Source organism: Chelonoidis abingdonii, chromosome 14 (genome assembly GCF_003597395.2).
Source record: "Chelonoidis abingdonii isolate Lonesome George chromosome 14, CheloAbing_2.0, whole genome shotgun sequence".
Classification (NCBI taxonomy): domain Eukaryota; kingdom Metazoa; phylum Chordata; order Testudines; family Testudinidae; genus Chelonoidis; species Chelonoidis abingdonii.
This window is the reverse complement of record NC_133782.1, coordinates 1986716-2003639: the sequence shown is the minus strand read 5'-3', so window position 1 is coordinate 2003639 and position 16924 is coordinate 1986716. Positions and strand designations below refer to the sequence as shown.

The following is a 16924-nucleotide window of genomic DNA, read 5'->3' as shown; positions in this document are numbered from 1 at the left end:
TTGGATGAAGCTGGGCAGCAAAATTCCGATCCAAAGTTCAGCTCACCCCAGAGTTAACATCCGAGATGGGGAGGGGAGTTTGAATCCAGTGTTTCCAGTTCAGGCCTATCTCCAATTAAAATGTTTCAGGGATTGGATCTAGAGTAATACACATCCGGCATGTCAAGTACAGAGTGAAGACTGTTTGTGAAAATGCTTGAGGAAGGGGAAGACGAAGTTGTCTTGCATACATTGCTAGTGTTTACAAGCTGCATCTGCTGTGTACTCCAGCTGCCATTCACCTCCCTCATTTCTCTCTACCCTTCACTCCTTCCTCTGCTTATTCTCTTTGCAGCCTTAGCTCATCTCCCTTTTCTTTTAATCCCCTTCCCTTCCCGGCTTCTTTCTCTCTCCTTCTGCTTTCCATATCCCCCCTCTCTCCTCCTTCTCTTTCTTTTCTTCTTCAATCCTTTCTGCTTCTTTCATTCCTTCTTTCCCAACCCTCTTCAGCTCTGTATTCTGTCTCTGTCCCTTTCTCTGCTTTCAAAGTGCATTAGGACTGGCAGCAGTCCATTGCCTCCTGAAAGCTAATGGGGTGCAGCAGACAGCTCTGTCGTTAGCTAGCATCCTGGCAATGGGCCAAATACATATTTCAGCAACTGGCTCACTGTAAATAGTGCAGATAGTGGACAGTGGGTTGAATCCACAATTTTATTCTCTCTGCAATTTTCTCTGGCCCCTGGTAATCACTATTTTGTCTCCCCTTTCCCAATACATGCAACACCTGGCTCTAGAACAGCACCCTGTCCAGATCTTTTTCATCCCTCCTCCGAAATCAGTCCCTTTGATAACTGTGGCTATTGCTCTTGAAAAGGCTGAATTATGTGTTGGCCTGGAAATTGCAGGCCTCTGCATCTGCAATCTGTCCAAACGATCATGGAATAACAAAAGAGGTGAATGCTAAATAACCACCTCCAGGAATAGAGTCTAAAATCTCAATCGCATTCCGCTGACACCTGGGTGTTGAAACTCATCTGTCTTTGGAGCCTCTGGAGAGAGTAATGCCAAGTCTCCTGTTGCTGATGCATATAATTTAACAATCTCTTTTTGGTCGTGGGATTCTTACTGTAGAAATATGTTCCTCTAGTGACAGATGGGTTTAAAGGAATGGATTCCAGTGATTTGTGAATGTAAAGATGGTGTGTGCAGAGCTACGTAATTGGGTTTGTCTGCATTTAATACTAAAACTTGCTTTATTAATGGATTTGTCTGCAGTTCTGAAGATTGTGCATCCTTAAATCCAGAGACATTGTCTCATGCTGTATCTGTATGTTGGATAATTTCTGAAGAGTTGTGTGGTAGCGTGTGTGTCTGTCTCTTTCTCTTGCTTAATTCAAGAAGATCTGGATTAATGCTAAAATAGCTATTTCAGAATTTCACAACCCCGGTTGCTGTGTGGAAGATTTACCAGAAGGTGGTGCTATTGGGCTTTTCTTTACCTGCCACAAGAGACTTATGGGTGATGGTCTTTTATGTAGCTGAGGACTGTGTGAGCAATTCCCATTGAACAGTTTATTTGGCAGCTTTAGCCTGGATCATTGCGGCATTTTTATTATGCTCTTTGTATGGAAGTTTTGTGTGAATAAATTCCAGCTTTTGGGTTACTTGCCAAGTGCCCATTACCCCTTGAGTATTCATAACTTGGTGTTTAAGTTGTGCTGCTGGTTAACTATGTTTCATGGCATTGTTTTGTTCCTTGGGAGGGTGGCCTAACTCTTAGGAGCACCACTCCAGCTTCCTTTCAAACAGTAGCTTGGTTAGTGATTGAACGGACCCCTGGGTCACATGGCAGGCTTAGAATTTGCTCTGCGACCATTTGTACATGCGAATCTTTGCTCATGGGAGTGTTCAGGATGAGGGGATAAAGAGGACACAGTCAAAGAGAGAATCTATATAGAAGTCATCTAGTTGTCTGCAAGTTGTTGTTCTCCAGTAAAGACAGATCATTAAAAATGAAAAAATCTGCCTGTGAGCTAGCTATTGTGGCTACTGCTCTAATGCAGCTGAGCCTCTTGCTCTGCACTAACCCCATTTTTATGATTTTCACCCTTGTGCTCCACCCCCCAGCTCATTATTTTTAACCATGGCTGCTTTCCCTTTTAGAAATGGGTTGTGTACCTTGAAATGGGTTGGCGGAGGCCACGGAATTCACAGCTGTCAGTGGGGTGAATTGTCACACCTGGGGTCTGAATATCATCTGAGACGGAGCTCCAAGGACTCAGATATAACAGGTGTTATTCTTCTGTTATGTCCCTGGCTCTCAGATAATAAATCACTGGATAGGCCCAGCCAGGGCCTTGTCCTGCTCCTGACTATTGTACTATCCATAAGAATGGGTTAGAGGATGGTTAGTTCAGCTCCTTCCTTATAGCTGTTCCATTCCTTCTCTTTGCATTTCCTCTTTGCCAGCAGGTGGCTTCCCAAGTGGCACATTCTCTGTGATCCTGCCTCTCCTGGTTACCTTCTCTTTTTTCTCTCCCCACCCTAGCATCTCTCCGCCTTGAGTCTTTACCCTGCTCTTCCTCTCTCCTTGCAATTTCTTTTCTGCTCGGTCACCCTAACAATATGCACAAGCCCAATGCAAGAGGTCCTAGCAGTCGGGAAGTGAGCCAGCCTCCTCTTCCTGTCCTATTCTTGCAGAGGGTGAAAGGACCTGCAATATTTTTCCCCTGGGCTCCTGCTGGTGGGGTTAACAAGTTGTGGAGCTTGTATGGGATGTGGAGATCCAAGCAGCTCCTTGCTTTGCTTATGTTGAAGGCCAGCCCTGGTCCCTTCTCTTCCTTAACTATTTCTTCTTAGAGATGGGTCTGAGCTACACCCTTTGGAGGGGAACTTTTCCAAAGTTTGGGGATGTTTTGGATCGGGGGCTTCAGTTAGAGCCCATTGGAGGGCAGGTTACAGAGTCTGGCTAATTTTATAGAGCTCTCTTGCTATTCCTCCTGCTTCTCTACACTTGTGTCTGTATTTCCCCCTTTTCTGACTATTCCACCTATTCTGGAGCTCCCCTGTTTAATTAGCATTCAGTGCCTTTCACACAAGCAGATGTATTTTCCACAGCCTTGCCCACCAAATCTGCAATGTGTTTTAAAAAGGCCCGCTGTGGTTCTTGCACAAGTCTGTTCATTTTATTTTCTCTGTTCCAGGTTATCAACGATTGCTTTAAGGAAAGGCATTCTCTGCTTCGATTATTCACCTGAGATGAACGTGCTTGGTAAGTCACCGTCATCAAAGCCCATTTTTACCCCACTGATCTCTGCACTCACCTATAGTTGCTGTGTTGAAAGCTTTGATAAAAAGACAAGTGTCCAGAAAGAGTCTGAGTTCAAATACAGAGAACCGCCTCTTAAACAGCCACGTAGGGGGCCAGCAGAAATGGGTTACTTTAATGGCAGTGGCCTCATAATAATCGTGGAGCAGGGACTCTCAGATCATGGGGTTCCATCTCTGACCACCCTGGGTAATAGCCATTGATGGACCGGTCCTCCAGGAACTTATCTAGTTATTTTCTGAACCGTGTTATAGTTTTGTCCTTCACAACATCGCCTGGCAAGAGTTCCATAGGTTGATTGTACTCTGTATGTGTGAAATGTACCCCTATGTAAAAGCCAGCACGCAACCTGTATGGTATTCCATTTAAGTCCCACTGAAACCCTCAAAATACAGGTTAAGTGGAGCATGGGCTATGAGAATTTTCTTCTGCCTCCTGCTCTTCGTGTCCTGAGAACATTTTTCATTGAAGTTATCAATCGGCAAAAAAATAAATACAAATTCCCTACGTCGTCATCCACAGAAAGATGTAAGACACCTCACATCTAACTCCCTTTCCTTGTACTTCTATTGCAGACTAAAGCGTGTGACACTGTATTTCTCTGGTGGAATCTGTCACTCCCTAAGTCAGTTCTAGAATGCTGTGAGGTTTCAGACTTGAAATAGGAGACTTAGTATGACACACAGGCTTGGTTTTATTGAAGATTTAAGCACATGTAGGGGAAAAAAACTATCCAGTGGAGATTGTGGAAGAACTCACACAGTTTGGCTACAGGTCTGAACTCTCCCAATCTGTGCATCATCCCCTCATTAGTCATATCATGGTCCTAGGTTTTCTCCTCTGAGTGTCAGGTGTGGTAATTACTTTGAATTAGAACAAGGAGATGGGTTAGGTATGGACCAAAACATCTTCTGATGTATTGTTCCGGTGTTTCCTTCATGGGATACTGGAGAAGTTAGGTGAGTCATTGCCTTCTTTTTTAACTAAAATGTATTTTCTTTACATTAGTGACCGGGGGATTGGATCCACTGGTTAGAATATGGAATCCATTTGTTACCAACAGCCCCATAACGCTGATGAAAGGCCACGTTACTGCTGTGACTCACATAATAGTGAATGGAAAGAGAAACACCATCCTCAGCATCTCCAAAGACAAAGTACAAAGTCTGGATTATAGGAAAAATGGCTTGCTGCATTTGGAGCCATCTATTTCTGTGCTCGGGCAATGGGAAAGCGTCGTCTAAATATCCATATTACTTACCTCTGTGGGTATGATGGGTGCAGGAGCTGTGTCTGAACGACCAACTGGATTTGTATTAGGTTTGAGAGAGATTCTTTTAATGCTAGACATGGGAGTAGGAGAGAGGAGCCTTTGGTGTAATTAGCGTGTGCTCTTCCAAAAGAGATTCAACATTGGTGAAACTGGCTTTGCTGAAGAGAAAACTACATCTTTGCATCCTCTCTGGGCCAGGAGCAGGCAACTGAGGGGCACCAGAATCAGTCAGTCAAATATTATGGCTGCCATGATCCTGGGAAGCTTCCACATCTGTTTAGTTAGGGGTCCTCAAAGCATGAAAATGTGGTTTGCTCCTCCTTGCTTTCCTCTGGCCCTGTTTGTCTTAACCACATCAAAACCTAGAGTGGAGCAGTAACACTGTTCAGTCCCTGGCCATCTTCCGTGATGCCATTCTACCTTTGTTGGTAGCTCCATCTTGAGTAGATGTCAGGTACAAAGAGCCTTTTTTATTGTGTCCTTGTCTGTTGTGCTCAGCTCACGAACATTGGTGAGAGGAAGAACCAGGGCAGTAGAAAAGGCTCAAATATTAAGATTTTAGCTTTAGCTTTGAATCTCCTTGTAGGCTGTGTGTTTGACTCAAACCCCCCAAGCATTCCATTCATATAGCTTATATTGTAATTTAAAGCTAGTGCAGCATTGTACTTTAGTGCTACCTTCTCTGGAATTCTGCGAACAAAACAAAAATTTCCCGGAGAATGTTGATATTTGGTTTCCTTGGGGAAGGTGGCATCTATGTGGTAGGTCTTTTGCCTCCATTCCTGGGCTATTGCAGGGAACACAACTCTACATGGGGATTGTGCATGTGTTTGGATATTGGCCTGAGCATATGAGAAGCATTTATTTCCTCTGGGTTGAGCTGCTAAACAGCATGAACTCTCTAATGTGCTCACAAATGCCTTAATCCCTTTGACTTCTGGTTTCTTTCCTGCATCCTTCAGAATATCCGTGTTTGGGATTTGCTAGATCACTTCTGTCTCCAGTCCATTCCTGGCAGGAGTATTTCATTAGGGAATTGTCCGATTGTTGATGCCTGTTACAGCGTTTTAAACAATATGCTCATCTGCACCACTTTCTCTGTGAGTTAGTTATCTTACCTTTTAACAGAAGACATAATGTATCCTTTTCTTTCACAAAAGGGAAAAACGTATTTTTGGGATGAGATCTCTCCTTTCTTTGCTCATCTTTCTGGCAAACATCAGTGAGTGATTAATTTTTGACTAACGTTCAAAGTTCTTGTTGATTTAAATTCACTCTTGTGCAAAGAGCCAACATGAGGCTTATGCACTATTTAAACCTTTAGGGCCTATGTGGGACCGGGGCTGGGTAGGAAATGTCTTTCCCAACCTGCAAATGTTTTTGAGTTTGAAAATTTTTACCATCAGAATGGGAATGGAAGATTGAAATGTTGGCTATAAACAAATAAAAAAACCTGAAACCACACCTCTGTTTGAGCCAGGAGGTCTGGTTCCCAGGTTGCATTGACATACCTCTGCTAGTTCTGCTCGAGCGAGCACCCAAAAATAGCAGTGTAGTTGGAGGTAGCGTGCGGGACAGCTGCTCAAGTACAACTGCAGGGAGCTAAGATGCTGCCTGTGGTATTCTGGCTTTGGAGCAGAACTAGTGCAGGTTTTTGTACACATGCAAGGAATCCCACCTCCCAGCTCAAATGTAGATGGAGTGGAAGCTCTTGGTTTGGGTCAATTGAAATGTTTTTTGTTTTGATAATTTTGCAATGTCGATTCTGGCCCTTTTTTCAACTTTTTCAGTCTAACTAGCTTAAGTTTCAAAATGAAAAGTTGTTTTGAACCGCAAAACCAGTATTTTTCTTTTTGAAAATGTTAAAATGAAATGTTTCAACTATTTTTCAGAGTGTTTTTTTTCTCTACATTTTGTTGAGTTGGGAAATTTGCTGAAGCAGACCCCATTTTACCAGCAGGTTGTGTTTCACCAAATTGATATTTTTGCTGAAAAACAATTAATCAAAAAATCCTAACCAATCCTGCATGGGACCTTGTAGCTGAGGTGAATGTCTACCCACTGAGACACAGCATTGCTTAGTGGAGACAGACTAGAAGCACATACTTTTTAGTTTAATTTCTGCCACTGGCTTGCTGTGTGGCCTAGTGGAGGTGAGCTAACTTCCGTCTCTGTACTCATCTCCAAAACTGGGACAGTAATATTCTTTAGCTACCTCACAGGGATATTGTAAACAAGATTTTGACTGAAATTCTCACCTTATTCATGTGAACAGAGCGTCAGTGGGACTGCTCACATCAGTCGGGGGGCAGGGTTTGGCCCTTTGTTGGGATCTGATCCTGCAGAGTTCTGAGTGCTTCCCGTAGGGTGCCATTAGTTCCTATTGAAGTCAATGGGAACTGCATGAACACAGCACTTTGCAAGGTCCTGCCCATAAGTGTTTTTTTACGGTGCTTTGATGACATAAAGTGCTAAATACTGTCAGTGATACATGATGGTGGTATTAGTAAATGCTGGATTTTTATTCAGTAGGAGGCTCAGAATAGAGATGCAGATATTTGCTGACCATGTTTGTGGATCGTGAATGGATGTGAATCCAAATTCTGTACCTGGAGCCCTGAAGATCTGCGTATATCTGTGGATCATCTTTGTGGATTGCAGATCAGATGCGGATACAAATTTTGTACCCATACAGGGCTCTGCAGACCAGCCAATGCTCTGACCTCAGTTCCAGATATCCCACCATAAAAGAAGGAATATCTGGATGTAACCTAACATTCCTTCCAGTGTATCTGCAGGAGGATGGTCATCCTGATGAAAAACTAATATACTCGGGTATTTCAGTGGACTGAAGTGGCCCTTTGGTATCAGTAACACAGCAGTGCAGATGTTCTTGAGGTCCTGGTTTATTTTTCCTTGGGAGGTGTAGTAATATTGGGGGGTTGTCTTTGATGGCTTCCCTGTTCTTGAAGCATCTAGATACCTTTAGTCCATGTTCCATTCGCTGCCTGATTCATATAATTCATCTTCTATTCAAATCCTGATGGTTCTTTTTGCAGAAATGTTTGTTTTCGCATCTTGTGGTTTTTTAAATCTATTTCAATGCAGATTGGAATTTTCTATGGAGAGGTAGAATTTATGGAAACCATTAACTCAGAAGTCAAATCCCATGACCAGCCGGTATGTACAGCCCTGTATAACAGGAACTTCAAACAGGTGAGTGCCAGGATTATAAACTGTCTTAATATCTGTGGTCACTAAAACTGCTGTAATGACACACCAATGTCTAATGCACTCCCCCCATTATATCTTATGACCTAGGAATGCTGAGAGCTTGATAGATTGACAATATGCACTTCTTCATGTGGTCTATACAGGTGGTGAGTGGTTGCCATCATGGGATGGTCAGAGTCTGGGATATCATGACTGGGCAAAAGATGATGCAGTTTATGACCTCAGAGGGCAAGCACACTGAAATAACAGCAATGGCTTTTGATGGGCCGGAGAGACGTCTCATCACTGCTTTGAAAGATGGGACAATCAAGTTCTGGAACTTCAACAATGGGGCCTGTCTGCTTGAGATGCCTCACTTGGATAAAACGGAGGTCAGCACCTCGTGAAAGAAGAGAGATGTGTTTTATCAGTGCTTGTCACATCCATCTCTCCTCTGTCCCAGCCTGGAGTAGAAGCACCATTTCATTATGCTCTGATTCAGCTTGCCAGGAAACGGGGGGTGGTGCTATCATAGTGTTTTTTTGTCCTAGGATGAGTAAGCGGGAGAAGACTGACAAACTGAAATACCAAACAGTTTTACTTGGAAAGGTGGCCCTTTCAGGGTCAGGCTTTCAAACTGTCTATAAAAACCCTGAAAACATTGCAGAGGCATCCATTGTGCATATAAAACCGGCCTTCCTGCATGCAGTTTGACCAAGGGTGACAGCAGTGATGGGTAATTTGGTGCACAATTATCTGATTTGTGCAAATTTTGCACAAATGGAGAAGTGTGGATTTTGCATATGTGAGCAAATGTTTTTCAGGCAATTACTAGTTATACCTTAGCATTGTTTCTGTGTCTTTCCCGTAGATCAGTGGAATTCTGTATATCAATCTGAAGGTATATGTGACTGGCTGGAGTAAGAGAGTTACATGGTACCTGTAAGTAGAAAGTGGGCGGGGATTATGTGATCCCATGTAAAAATGTATTTCCTTGGTTCCCATTGCTGGCACGTTATCTCTAACCCTACTGTGCGCCAAATGTCTCCTTAAACATACCAGTGTCTAAAAGGTGAAGCAGATTATGGTCTTGAGAGGGATTTGTTGTACTTTACAGTCCAGTTCCTTCTAACTTCATTAAATACACAGTTCTTCCTGGATGACTGTTTGATCTTGCTCACCAGAGATGTTAAAGAAGATGAGGTAATTGAATACAAACACTGGAAATCCTACCACTCAGAGGACGTCTTATCTATAGCCAAATATAAAGGTCAACTCTTGGCTACTGCCTCCTGCGATGGAGATGTAGTGATCTGGAGTACGGACTCGGGACAGGCACTCTGCAGGTTTAACGCATCCCAGAGTCCTTTGACCCTTATGCCAAACAGGGTAAGTTCAAGAACAGCTGCCCAGCTCTGTTTCCTACAAAATTAAGTGCTTCAGTATGTTAAATGTGCACCACATTCTAACAGCTAATCAGATTGCTCTGTCACTACATAGAAATGGTGGGATCTAGATTAGTTGTTACCACTCGAGGCCATGGCGTCATCGTGGATAGTTTTCTGAAATGATCAGCTGTATGTGCAGCAGCAGGCAAAGAAGCGAACAATGTTCGGAACCATTAGGAAAGGGATCGATAGTAAGACAGAAAATATCATAATGGCACTGTTATAAATCCATGGTTCATCCACACCTTAAATAGTCCATGCAGTTCTAGTCGCCTCATCTCAAAATATATATTAGAATTGGAAGAAGTGCAAAGGAGGGTAACAAAAATGCTTCCAAGTGAGGACAGATTAATAAGACAGGGACTGTTCAGTTTGGAAAAGATGCAACTAAGGGGGATATGATAGAGGTCTATAAAGCCATGACTGGTGTGGAGAGAGGGAATAAGGAAGTGTTAGTTACTCCTTTATATAACACAAGAACCACGGGTCACCCAATGAAATTAATAGGCAGCAGGTTTAAAACAAACAAAAGGAAGTGCTGCTTCATATAACACAGTCAATCTGTGGAAGTCGTTAGTGAGATATTGTGAAGGCCAAAAGCATAACTGGGTTCAAAAAGAATTATACACTTTAAAATCAGAAAGGACCATCAAGATCATCTAGTCTGACCTGTGCTTTGCAGGCCTCATCCACCTGCTCCTGAAATAGAGCCATAGATTTTGGCTGAGTTACTGAAGTCCTCAAATCATGATTTAAAGACTTCAAGTTACAGAGGATTTACTATTTACAGTAATTTAAATCTGCAAGTGACCCTGTCACAGAGTGTGGGAGAGTTAGGGCCCTGCACCCCCAACTTTCTGCGATTTACCATGACTTTTAGCCAGCCAGTAACACAGAAGGTTTATTAGATGACAGGACACAGTCCCAAGCGGAGCGTGTAGGTACAACCAGAATCCCTCAATCAAGTCCTTCTGGGGGATTCAGGGAGCTTAGACCCCAGCTTGGGGTTCCCTGCATTGCACCCCCCAGCCCAAGACTGAAACCAAAAAACCCTTTTGCAGGCTCTCTTCCTCTTCTTCTTTTTCCCTCTTCCTTTGTCCAATTTTTTGGGCAAAGGTGTCGACTTGCCCCACCCCTCTTCCTGGCTCAGGTTACAGGCTTAGGTACCGTCCCTTACCTAAAGTTATTCCCTGCTTTTCCATTTTCCATGCAGACAGTTCCAGTAAAACTAAATGACATTTCCAGGTTAATCCGCCCTGCTCCCTACGGCGTCACAGACCCATGCCCCATGTTGCAGAGGAAAGCAAAAATTCCCAAGGTCTCAGCCACTCTGTTCATGAATAAATTCACGGAGGATAGGTCTACCAATGGCTCTTTGCCAAGATGGTCATGGACAGAACCTCATGCTCTGGATATCTCTGTTCCTCTGAGTACTAGAAGCTGGGCCTGGAGGGCAGAGAATGGATCACTCGATAAATTGCTCTGTTCTGTTCATTTCCTCAGAAGCACCTGGCATTGGCCACTGTCAGAAGACAAGACATTGGGCTAGAAGGACCATTGCTCTGAGCCAGTCTGGCTGTTCTTGTGTTCTTATGATTTACAGTTAGAAAATATATTTTTATTTAAAAAAAAGTTTAATTTGTTGCTCACTAAAATTAGATACTGATGATAGCTGGAGCCAGGCTGTGTGCCTTTAGTTCTACGAATATTCTGCAGTCCTGATTTATAATGTCCCTGCTCTCCACTCCTGGGCATTTCCTAAATGGGGACCTGGAAATCTGATGAGTTTTACAGTTGTTTTGCGCTTTTGGACAGGTATCCTCTATACACTAAGTTGAGAGTGCTGGAGAAGTTATGCAAATAAAATTATGAATATTAATAATACTCCAGCCAATCAGAAACAAGATATTTAAAGTACAGTCAATTGTGTTTTTAATAAATATCTTGGTTTCTAGTTGTTTGAGGCACAGGACAGGTCTGTTCCTGTCCCCATCAGAGTGTGCACATCTTGTTGAGACAGCAGCTGTTCTATCACTGGAGCAAATTGAAATTGTGAAATCACTTGATGTTTAATTTGCATGTCAGTAGCCAGAATTCTGTTTTAGCTTACAGAACAGAACTAGCATCTGCACACTGCGGGACAGAACATAGATTTGTGTGGTGCTTTGTAAGTGCATCATGTTTGCATAGAATCATAGGACTGTAAGGGACCTTGAGAGATCATCTAGTCCAGTCCCTGCACTCATGGCAGGACTGTGTTACTGAGACCATTCCCGGCAGGTGTTTGTCCAACCTTTTCTTAAAAATTCCCAATGATGGAGATTCCACCATCTCCTAAAGCAGTTATTCCAGAACTTAAGCACCCTGACAGTTAAGAAGTTTTTGATAATGTCCAACCTAAACCTCCCCTGCTGCAATTTAAGCTCATTGCTCCTTGTCCTATCCTTAGAGGTTAAGAACAACAATTTTTCGCCCTCCTCCTTTTGTTCCAATGCTTTACAAGGCTGGATTGTGGGAAGCTTTGACCACTATGAACCTCCAGATTTTGTATTGAAAATATACTGCATTGGTATTTGTTCTACAAGTTAAAGGCTCATTCTCCTTTCACTGAAGTCACAGACGTTATGAATGGGAGATAGATCAGACCCTAATTTAGTCACACTGGCAGCTACTTCTCAACAGAAACAGGAATTCTACTTCTCCTTAAGCTGCTACAGCAGAAAAGTGATGTTGCTGACTAGAATGGCTGGGTCTATTTTGCAAGTGAAGAACCCATTGCCTCTTTAGTAATTCAGCCCAACAGACAGGATGGGATGTAGCAGTTTGAAGAAGGAAGATGGGAACAGTCTCAAGGGACCATTTCACACTGAAATGCAGTTTTTGTTCCCATTGCTTAGGTGTTTATTGAGAGCAAGGAAGATCCCGGCAGAGGAAATATCCCAAAGAAACCATCAGTATCAGTAAAGCTCAGCAGTTATGCCGAGTCTGGGAAAAAGCGCTGGGCAGACTCGAGGACTAGCTTGGCAACTAGGCTTTCAACTACTGAGAATCCTTCTGTTTCCTTTTTTGGCCAATGCAGAAATTTGGCTCCTGCTCCATCTGTTATAAGACAGTCCAGAGAAAAGCAGCTGGATGAAGCTAAAGGGCAGCAGGTATGGTTCTGTGAAAGCTCTTGTGATTTAGACTAAACCCACAACAATCTCTGGCTTGTTCCTAGCTGGGTGAAGACATGTCACAGCATAAGCATTGTTGTCTTTTACACAGTTAACCATGCCCTAAACAACAAATGGTAAAAATTCAAGGTGGTTTCCTGGTACTCTTGCTTCTTTTCACCCCCCACCCTCTGCCGCATGTTTCCTACACAGCTCTCTGCTTTTTTTGGCCCTTACTCACCTCTGTAAAGGGGTCTCAGGACCTGGTCTTATAACAGAGAACTTCTTGTTGTTAAGGTTGAAAGAAATATTGGCCCTTCAAAAATGTCTTACCACCCTGCAGACTCTGCTATCAAGAAGAGCAGAACATAATCAGCCTCCAATGTGAGGCCTGGCTATAGGTATGTGGTGATGTTTTTGATTCTGTAGGCAGTCCAGCCTCCAGGAGGGGAAAATACTGACATAGAAAGTGATTCTCCCAAAGACCAAGATGCTGCTGAAACCAGCAACCAAGAGCAAAACTATCCAAATTGGCAGGAAGAGTTGAAGGGCCTCCCAGCTGCTGTGGAAAAGGTTAGATGTCTACATTTCTCTCTGACCTACACAGCAATCAGAGTGGATGTGAGAGTGGACAGGGCACATGTTGCTATGGCTTTCTCTTTTGCAGATACTTTTCCTGGAGACACGTGAGCAGTCTCCTGACACAGCCATTTTGCTAACCAGCTCTGCAGGTGGCTACATCTATGCCTGGTCAGTCTGTAGTGAAGGGGGGATGTTGGGCAAATTTCAGGCAGTACATGGTGATGTAAATGCAGTAGTCGGTACCATGTCCACGGATCCAGAGGACTTCATCTTGTTGACTGGAGATTCCCTAGGTTATATTAAGGTGATTGTTTTATGATGTCTGAAAAACAGCCTCTTTGAGAGTCTGACTCTGAAGATAAGAAGTAAAGTCATAGGATTTTTAACTTGTCTGCTGTTCAAAACAGACCAAACAGCTTGTTCCATTTTAAAGGCTTGGAAAGTAATGAGCTGTGTGAAAACTTGAGACCTTAAATTAAAATCTAGTGAATGAACAAACAAAGCTGGAAAGCAAATGAGACTATATTTTGTCCCTAGAGATGTCACAGGAATGAAAACTGGAGGATGAGTTATGTCCACCACTCGTACTATTGTAAATGGGAGCGGTGTGACTGGTCACTTCCTAGCCAGTTTCAGGGGAATGTGCAATATGGTGTTTCTGTAAATGAAAATTAAAAAGTTACTAACAAAGTCTCTCCTTAGATCTGGGATATCGAGAATTACTGCAAATCAAAAGAGGTAAAGAAAGTTTCCAGGGCAGTAAAAACAGAAACATCTCGCAGAAATGAGAACATGTTTCGTGACTTAATCCCAAAATACTGCAGAGTTCCTGTCAGAAAAAATCCATCTATGGAAACTGAGGTAGTGCATTGCAGAATCTGTGCTGTAAAGAGTTTATACGTTATATTAATTTGCAGTGGCATAGCCTTGTTTCCTTTAAGCTCTCCTCATCACCTTCAGGAAGGGGTTGGCATTTCAGAGTTTTTGTAATGGACTGAATTTTCTGCAGGCCTCTAAAATGACCCTGCATAATAAATAGACTTATGCTCCTAAATCATGAAGGTGCTTTTGAAAATACGTGCCTATATTCACAAATATTACCTACGCATTTTTAGAAGGTTATTGGAAGTATGACTGTCAAGATGTCTGAAGTGGCGCTCAAACATGAGTACCAGCCTCAGGGCAGACTGTGTAGAAGCAGGGCACAAATCCCAAACTGGTTGTGAATTTTATACTTAGATTTCACCAACCACATATCAAGTCTGAACTCCTCAAACACTTATAACAGGCTTAACATGGAGTCACAGACGGTCACCTTGGGTACTCTGATCTGTCTTGCCACCCGGTAAACTTGCCTTTGCATGGTAGATGCTCCCTTACACCAAAAATCACAACTTCCCAGACCCAAAGGATCAATCACTTACTCCAGATCAGCTGCACCTTAGATCCTTGTAGCCAATCCTATAATAAATTAACTAAAGATTTATTAACTAAGAAAAAGAAATGAGTAATTTACGAAGTTAAAGCAGATAAACACAGATGAATGAGTAAGTCTTAGGTTCTAAAAGGCAATAGAAGCTGCTGTAATATGCAAGCTCTGTAAGCCCTCTAGGGCTAACCCGGCTGAAAAAGCTGGAGATCCCTTGCTTATGCTTAGAAATCTTCACCTCTCAGAGTTCAAGCGGCACAGAGATATCAATTTCTTCTTGGTGGATTTTTATTGCTTTCCTCCCAGAGTTCAAGCTGATGGGACGAGTGCTTGTGCACATCTCCTCTTTGTGAGTGTGGCGGGAACAATTAGCAAAGTCTTCTGTCCCCTGATTTTCCACAATGGCTTGTCTGGTGTCTATGGTACTTCTTTTGTTGGGCAGGAGATGACACCCCTTGTGGCAAACTAGTATTTCACACTTGGTAATGCTTCTCTCCTGACTGTGAGGGTTTACACGTTCAGAGTAAACACTTAAATACTACCTTATAACCTAGGATAGAGACATTACAAGTGAGATTAATGCAAGCAGCAACTCACTAGAGTTTATGAAATGCTTAACACTAAACACATTTTTATAAATTTGATACCTATTTTAACAATACTAACACATGGGTGAGTCAGACTGGCTTCCAGCCATGCATTTGTCATTTTACAGTGAGACCTACAGGCCTCTGTGTGAGCTGGCACTTGGTCTGCCAGTGTCAGTGACCACCTCTTGAAATACTTGGTAGATTAACTAGGCTGTGTGGATTGGTCTCATTGCTTTTGGGAAGGTATCAATAGACGTGCTGATGCATGACATTATTTTCAATATAAATTTCAGGATTATTTTTCTTTCTGGAGTGACATTATGAAAACATACCTTTCTCCTCACCCTTGGAGGTGACCTACACTAAATTCACACCGCCTCTGTGAGGAAGGGAGGAGGTTCTTCAGCCCTTCCTGGCTCAGCAAGATGTGATTTCATAGCAAGAGGGAAAAACAAATACACTTGCCTTCTTTGAATTGAGAAATATGGGCCAAGAAGATCCTGACTTTGTAGACTCCCTAGTGTTATACTGGACACAATCCATTAGCAGATTCCCAGTGGAACTGGGATACAAAAGAAAGACTTTGCCAGCTGATGGATACTGCTATCAAGATAGTTACAGATTGTGCTTGAAAAGGTGTCAGAACTATAGAACCCTGCTGGCTTTATACCATTATTATTGCTGTCCACAAACTGGAAGGGATGAAAGTTTGTTTCTTGGTAGATTACATTCTCATGGTATTTAAATACTATGGTGATAACTGCCATAAAAATAGCTTAGATAAGGAGTGGAGATGATTTATAGATTATAAAGGTTTGTATCATGTTTAAACTAAGCTGTTGACCTTCTCCCAAGTGAGCATCTTCACCAATTAATTTCTCATGTCATCTGTTCTGCAGGTCCTGGATGGCTGGAGTACCACCCTCGTCCCCCCAGATCTTCTAAACTCTTGGAGGGGTCATCTGAAGAATGTATCCCACATTGTGTATGTGGAAAAGCTCAAACTGATTGTCACGTCCAGCTATGACTGCAATGTCAAACTCTGGCTGCTCTCAGGCAGGCACATAGGTACAATTGTTTGGACTGCTAAAGCCATTCATACAAGCTGGTGTTTTCTAGAGATCCACCTTTGTTATGAGACAGAAGAGACCAATAGATGTGTCACTCTGCTGACTTGTTAGATAAAACTGGCTTCCTAACTTAAGTGCCATTTGTTAACTCTAAAGGATTTTTATTTGAGTAGGACGACTGGCTCTCAGCTCAGTCTAAATTGGACCACAGCTGACTCCACCAAAAACTACATCCTTAAAAATATTCTGAGCCCACCAATGCAGTTTTGGTTATAATGTGAGGAAAGTGCTGCAGAAGAGAGTGTCAGCCAACTCTCACCAAAGACTATGAAATTACAAGGATGTCGTCTCATGGCTCAGGACCCGGCTGAAAATCTTCAGGGAGAACACTGCACATCAGGACAGCCAGACTGGGTCAGATCAAAGGTCCATGTAGAACAGTGTCCTGTCTTCTGACAATGGCCAATGCCGGATGCCCCAGAGGGAATGAACCTCTGTGGCTGAGCTACCAATGCCCAGCTGCTGCCTGAAGCCATCCCAGGCATAGTGCCATTTCTTACTAAAACGTCAAAGATAAACACTTGACAACCCTTGGGAAGGCAAGGTTGGTCTGTAGTACAGGCTTGACTGGGAGCCCCCATGTTGTGGAAATGATGCCAGTGTCAAAGTTAGACTCAGGACTCACAGTTTGTCAGACCACTCTGTTTTATTAGCACAGCGCTCTGCTAATACACCCAGATAATGTGAGCACCATACAAGACACAAACTATCTTATTTATACAGATAAAAGGGGGGGAGCACTTAGCAAGATAACAAAGGAAGCAGAATCTGATAAGTTTACCTGGGCTAGCCATGCATAT

General features: G+C 42.9%; 1 protein-coding gene across 1 annotated transcript in view; it reads left to right on the top strand.

Moving 5' to 3' along the window:
• Positions 1–16924, top strand: part of EFCAB8 (EF-hand calcium binding domain 8) — a 44083-nt gene that overhangs the window by 14791 nt on the left and 12368 nt on the right. Inside the window, exons 12-23 of the mRNA XM_032762401.2 lie at positions 3183–3250; positions 4316–4464; positions 5543–5680; positions 7689–7796; positions 7958–8185; positions 8665–8735; positions 8978–9182; positions 12139–12393; positions 12823–12966; positions 13061–13279; positions 13678–13836; positions 15894–16062. Of these exons, the coding sequence (XP_032618292.2) occupies positions 3183–3250; positions 4316–4464; positions 5543–5680; positions 7689–7796; positions 7958–8185; positions 8665–8735; positions 8978–9182; positions 12139–12393; positions 12823–12966; positions 13061–13279; positions 13678–13836; positions 15894–16062 (1913 nt within the window). The remainder of the gene's footprint in view (positions 1–3182; positions 3251–4315; positions 4465–5542; positions 5681–7688; positions 7797–7957; positions 8186–8664; positions 8736–8977; positions 9183–12138; positions 12394–12822; positions 12967–13060; positions 13280–13677; positions 13837–15893; positions 16063–16924) is intronic.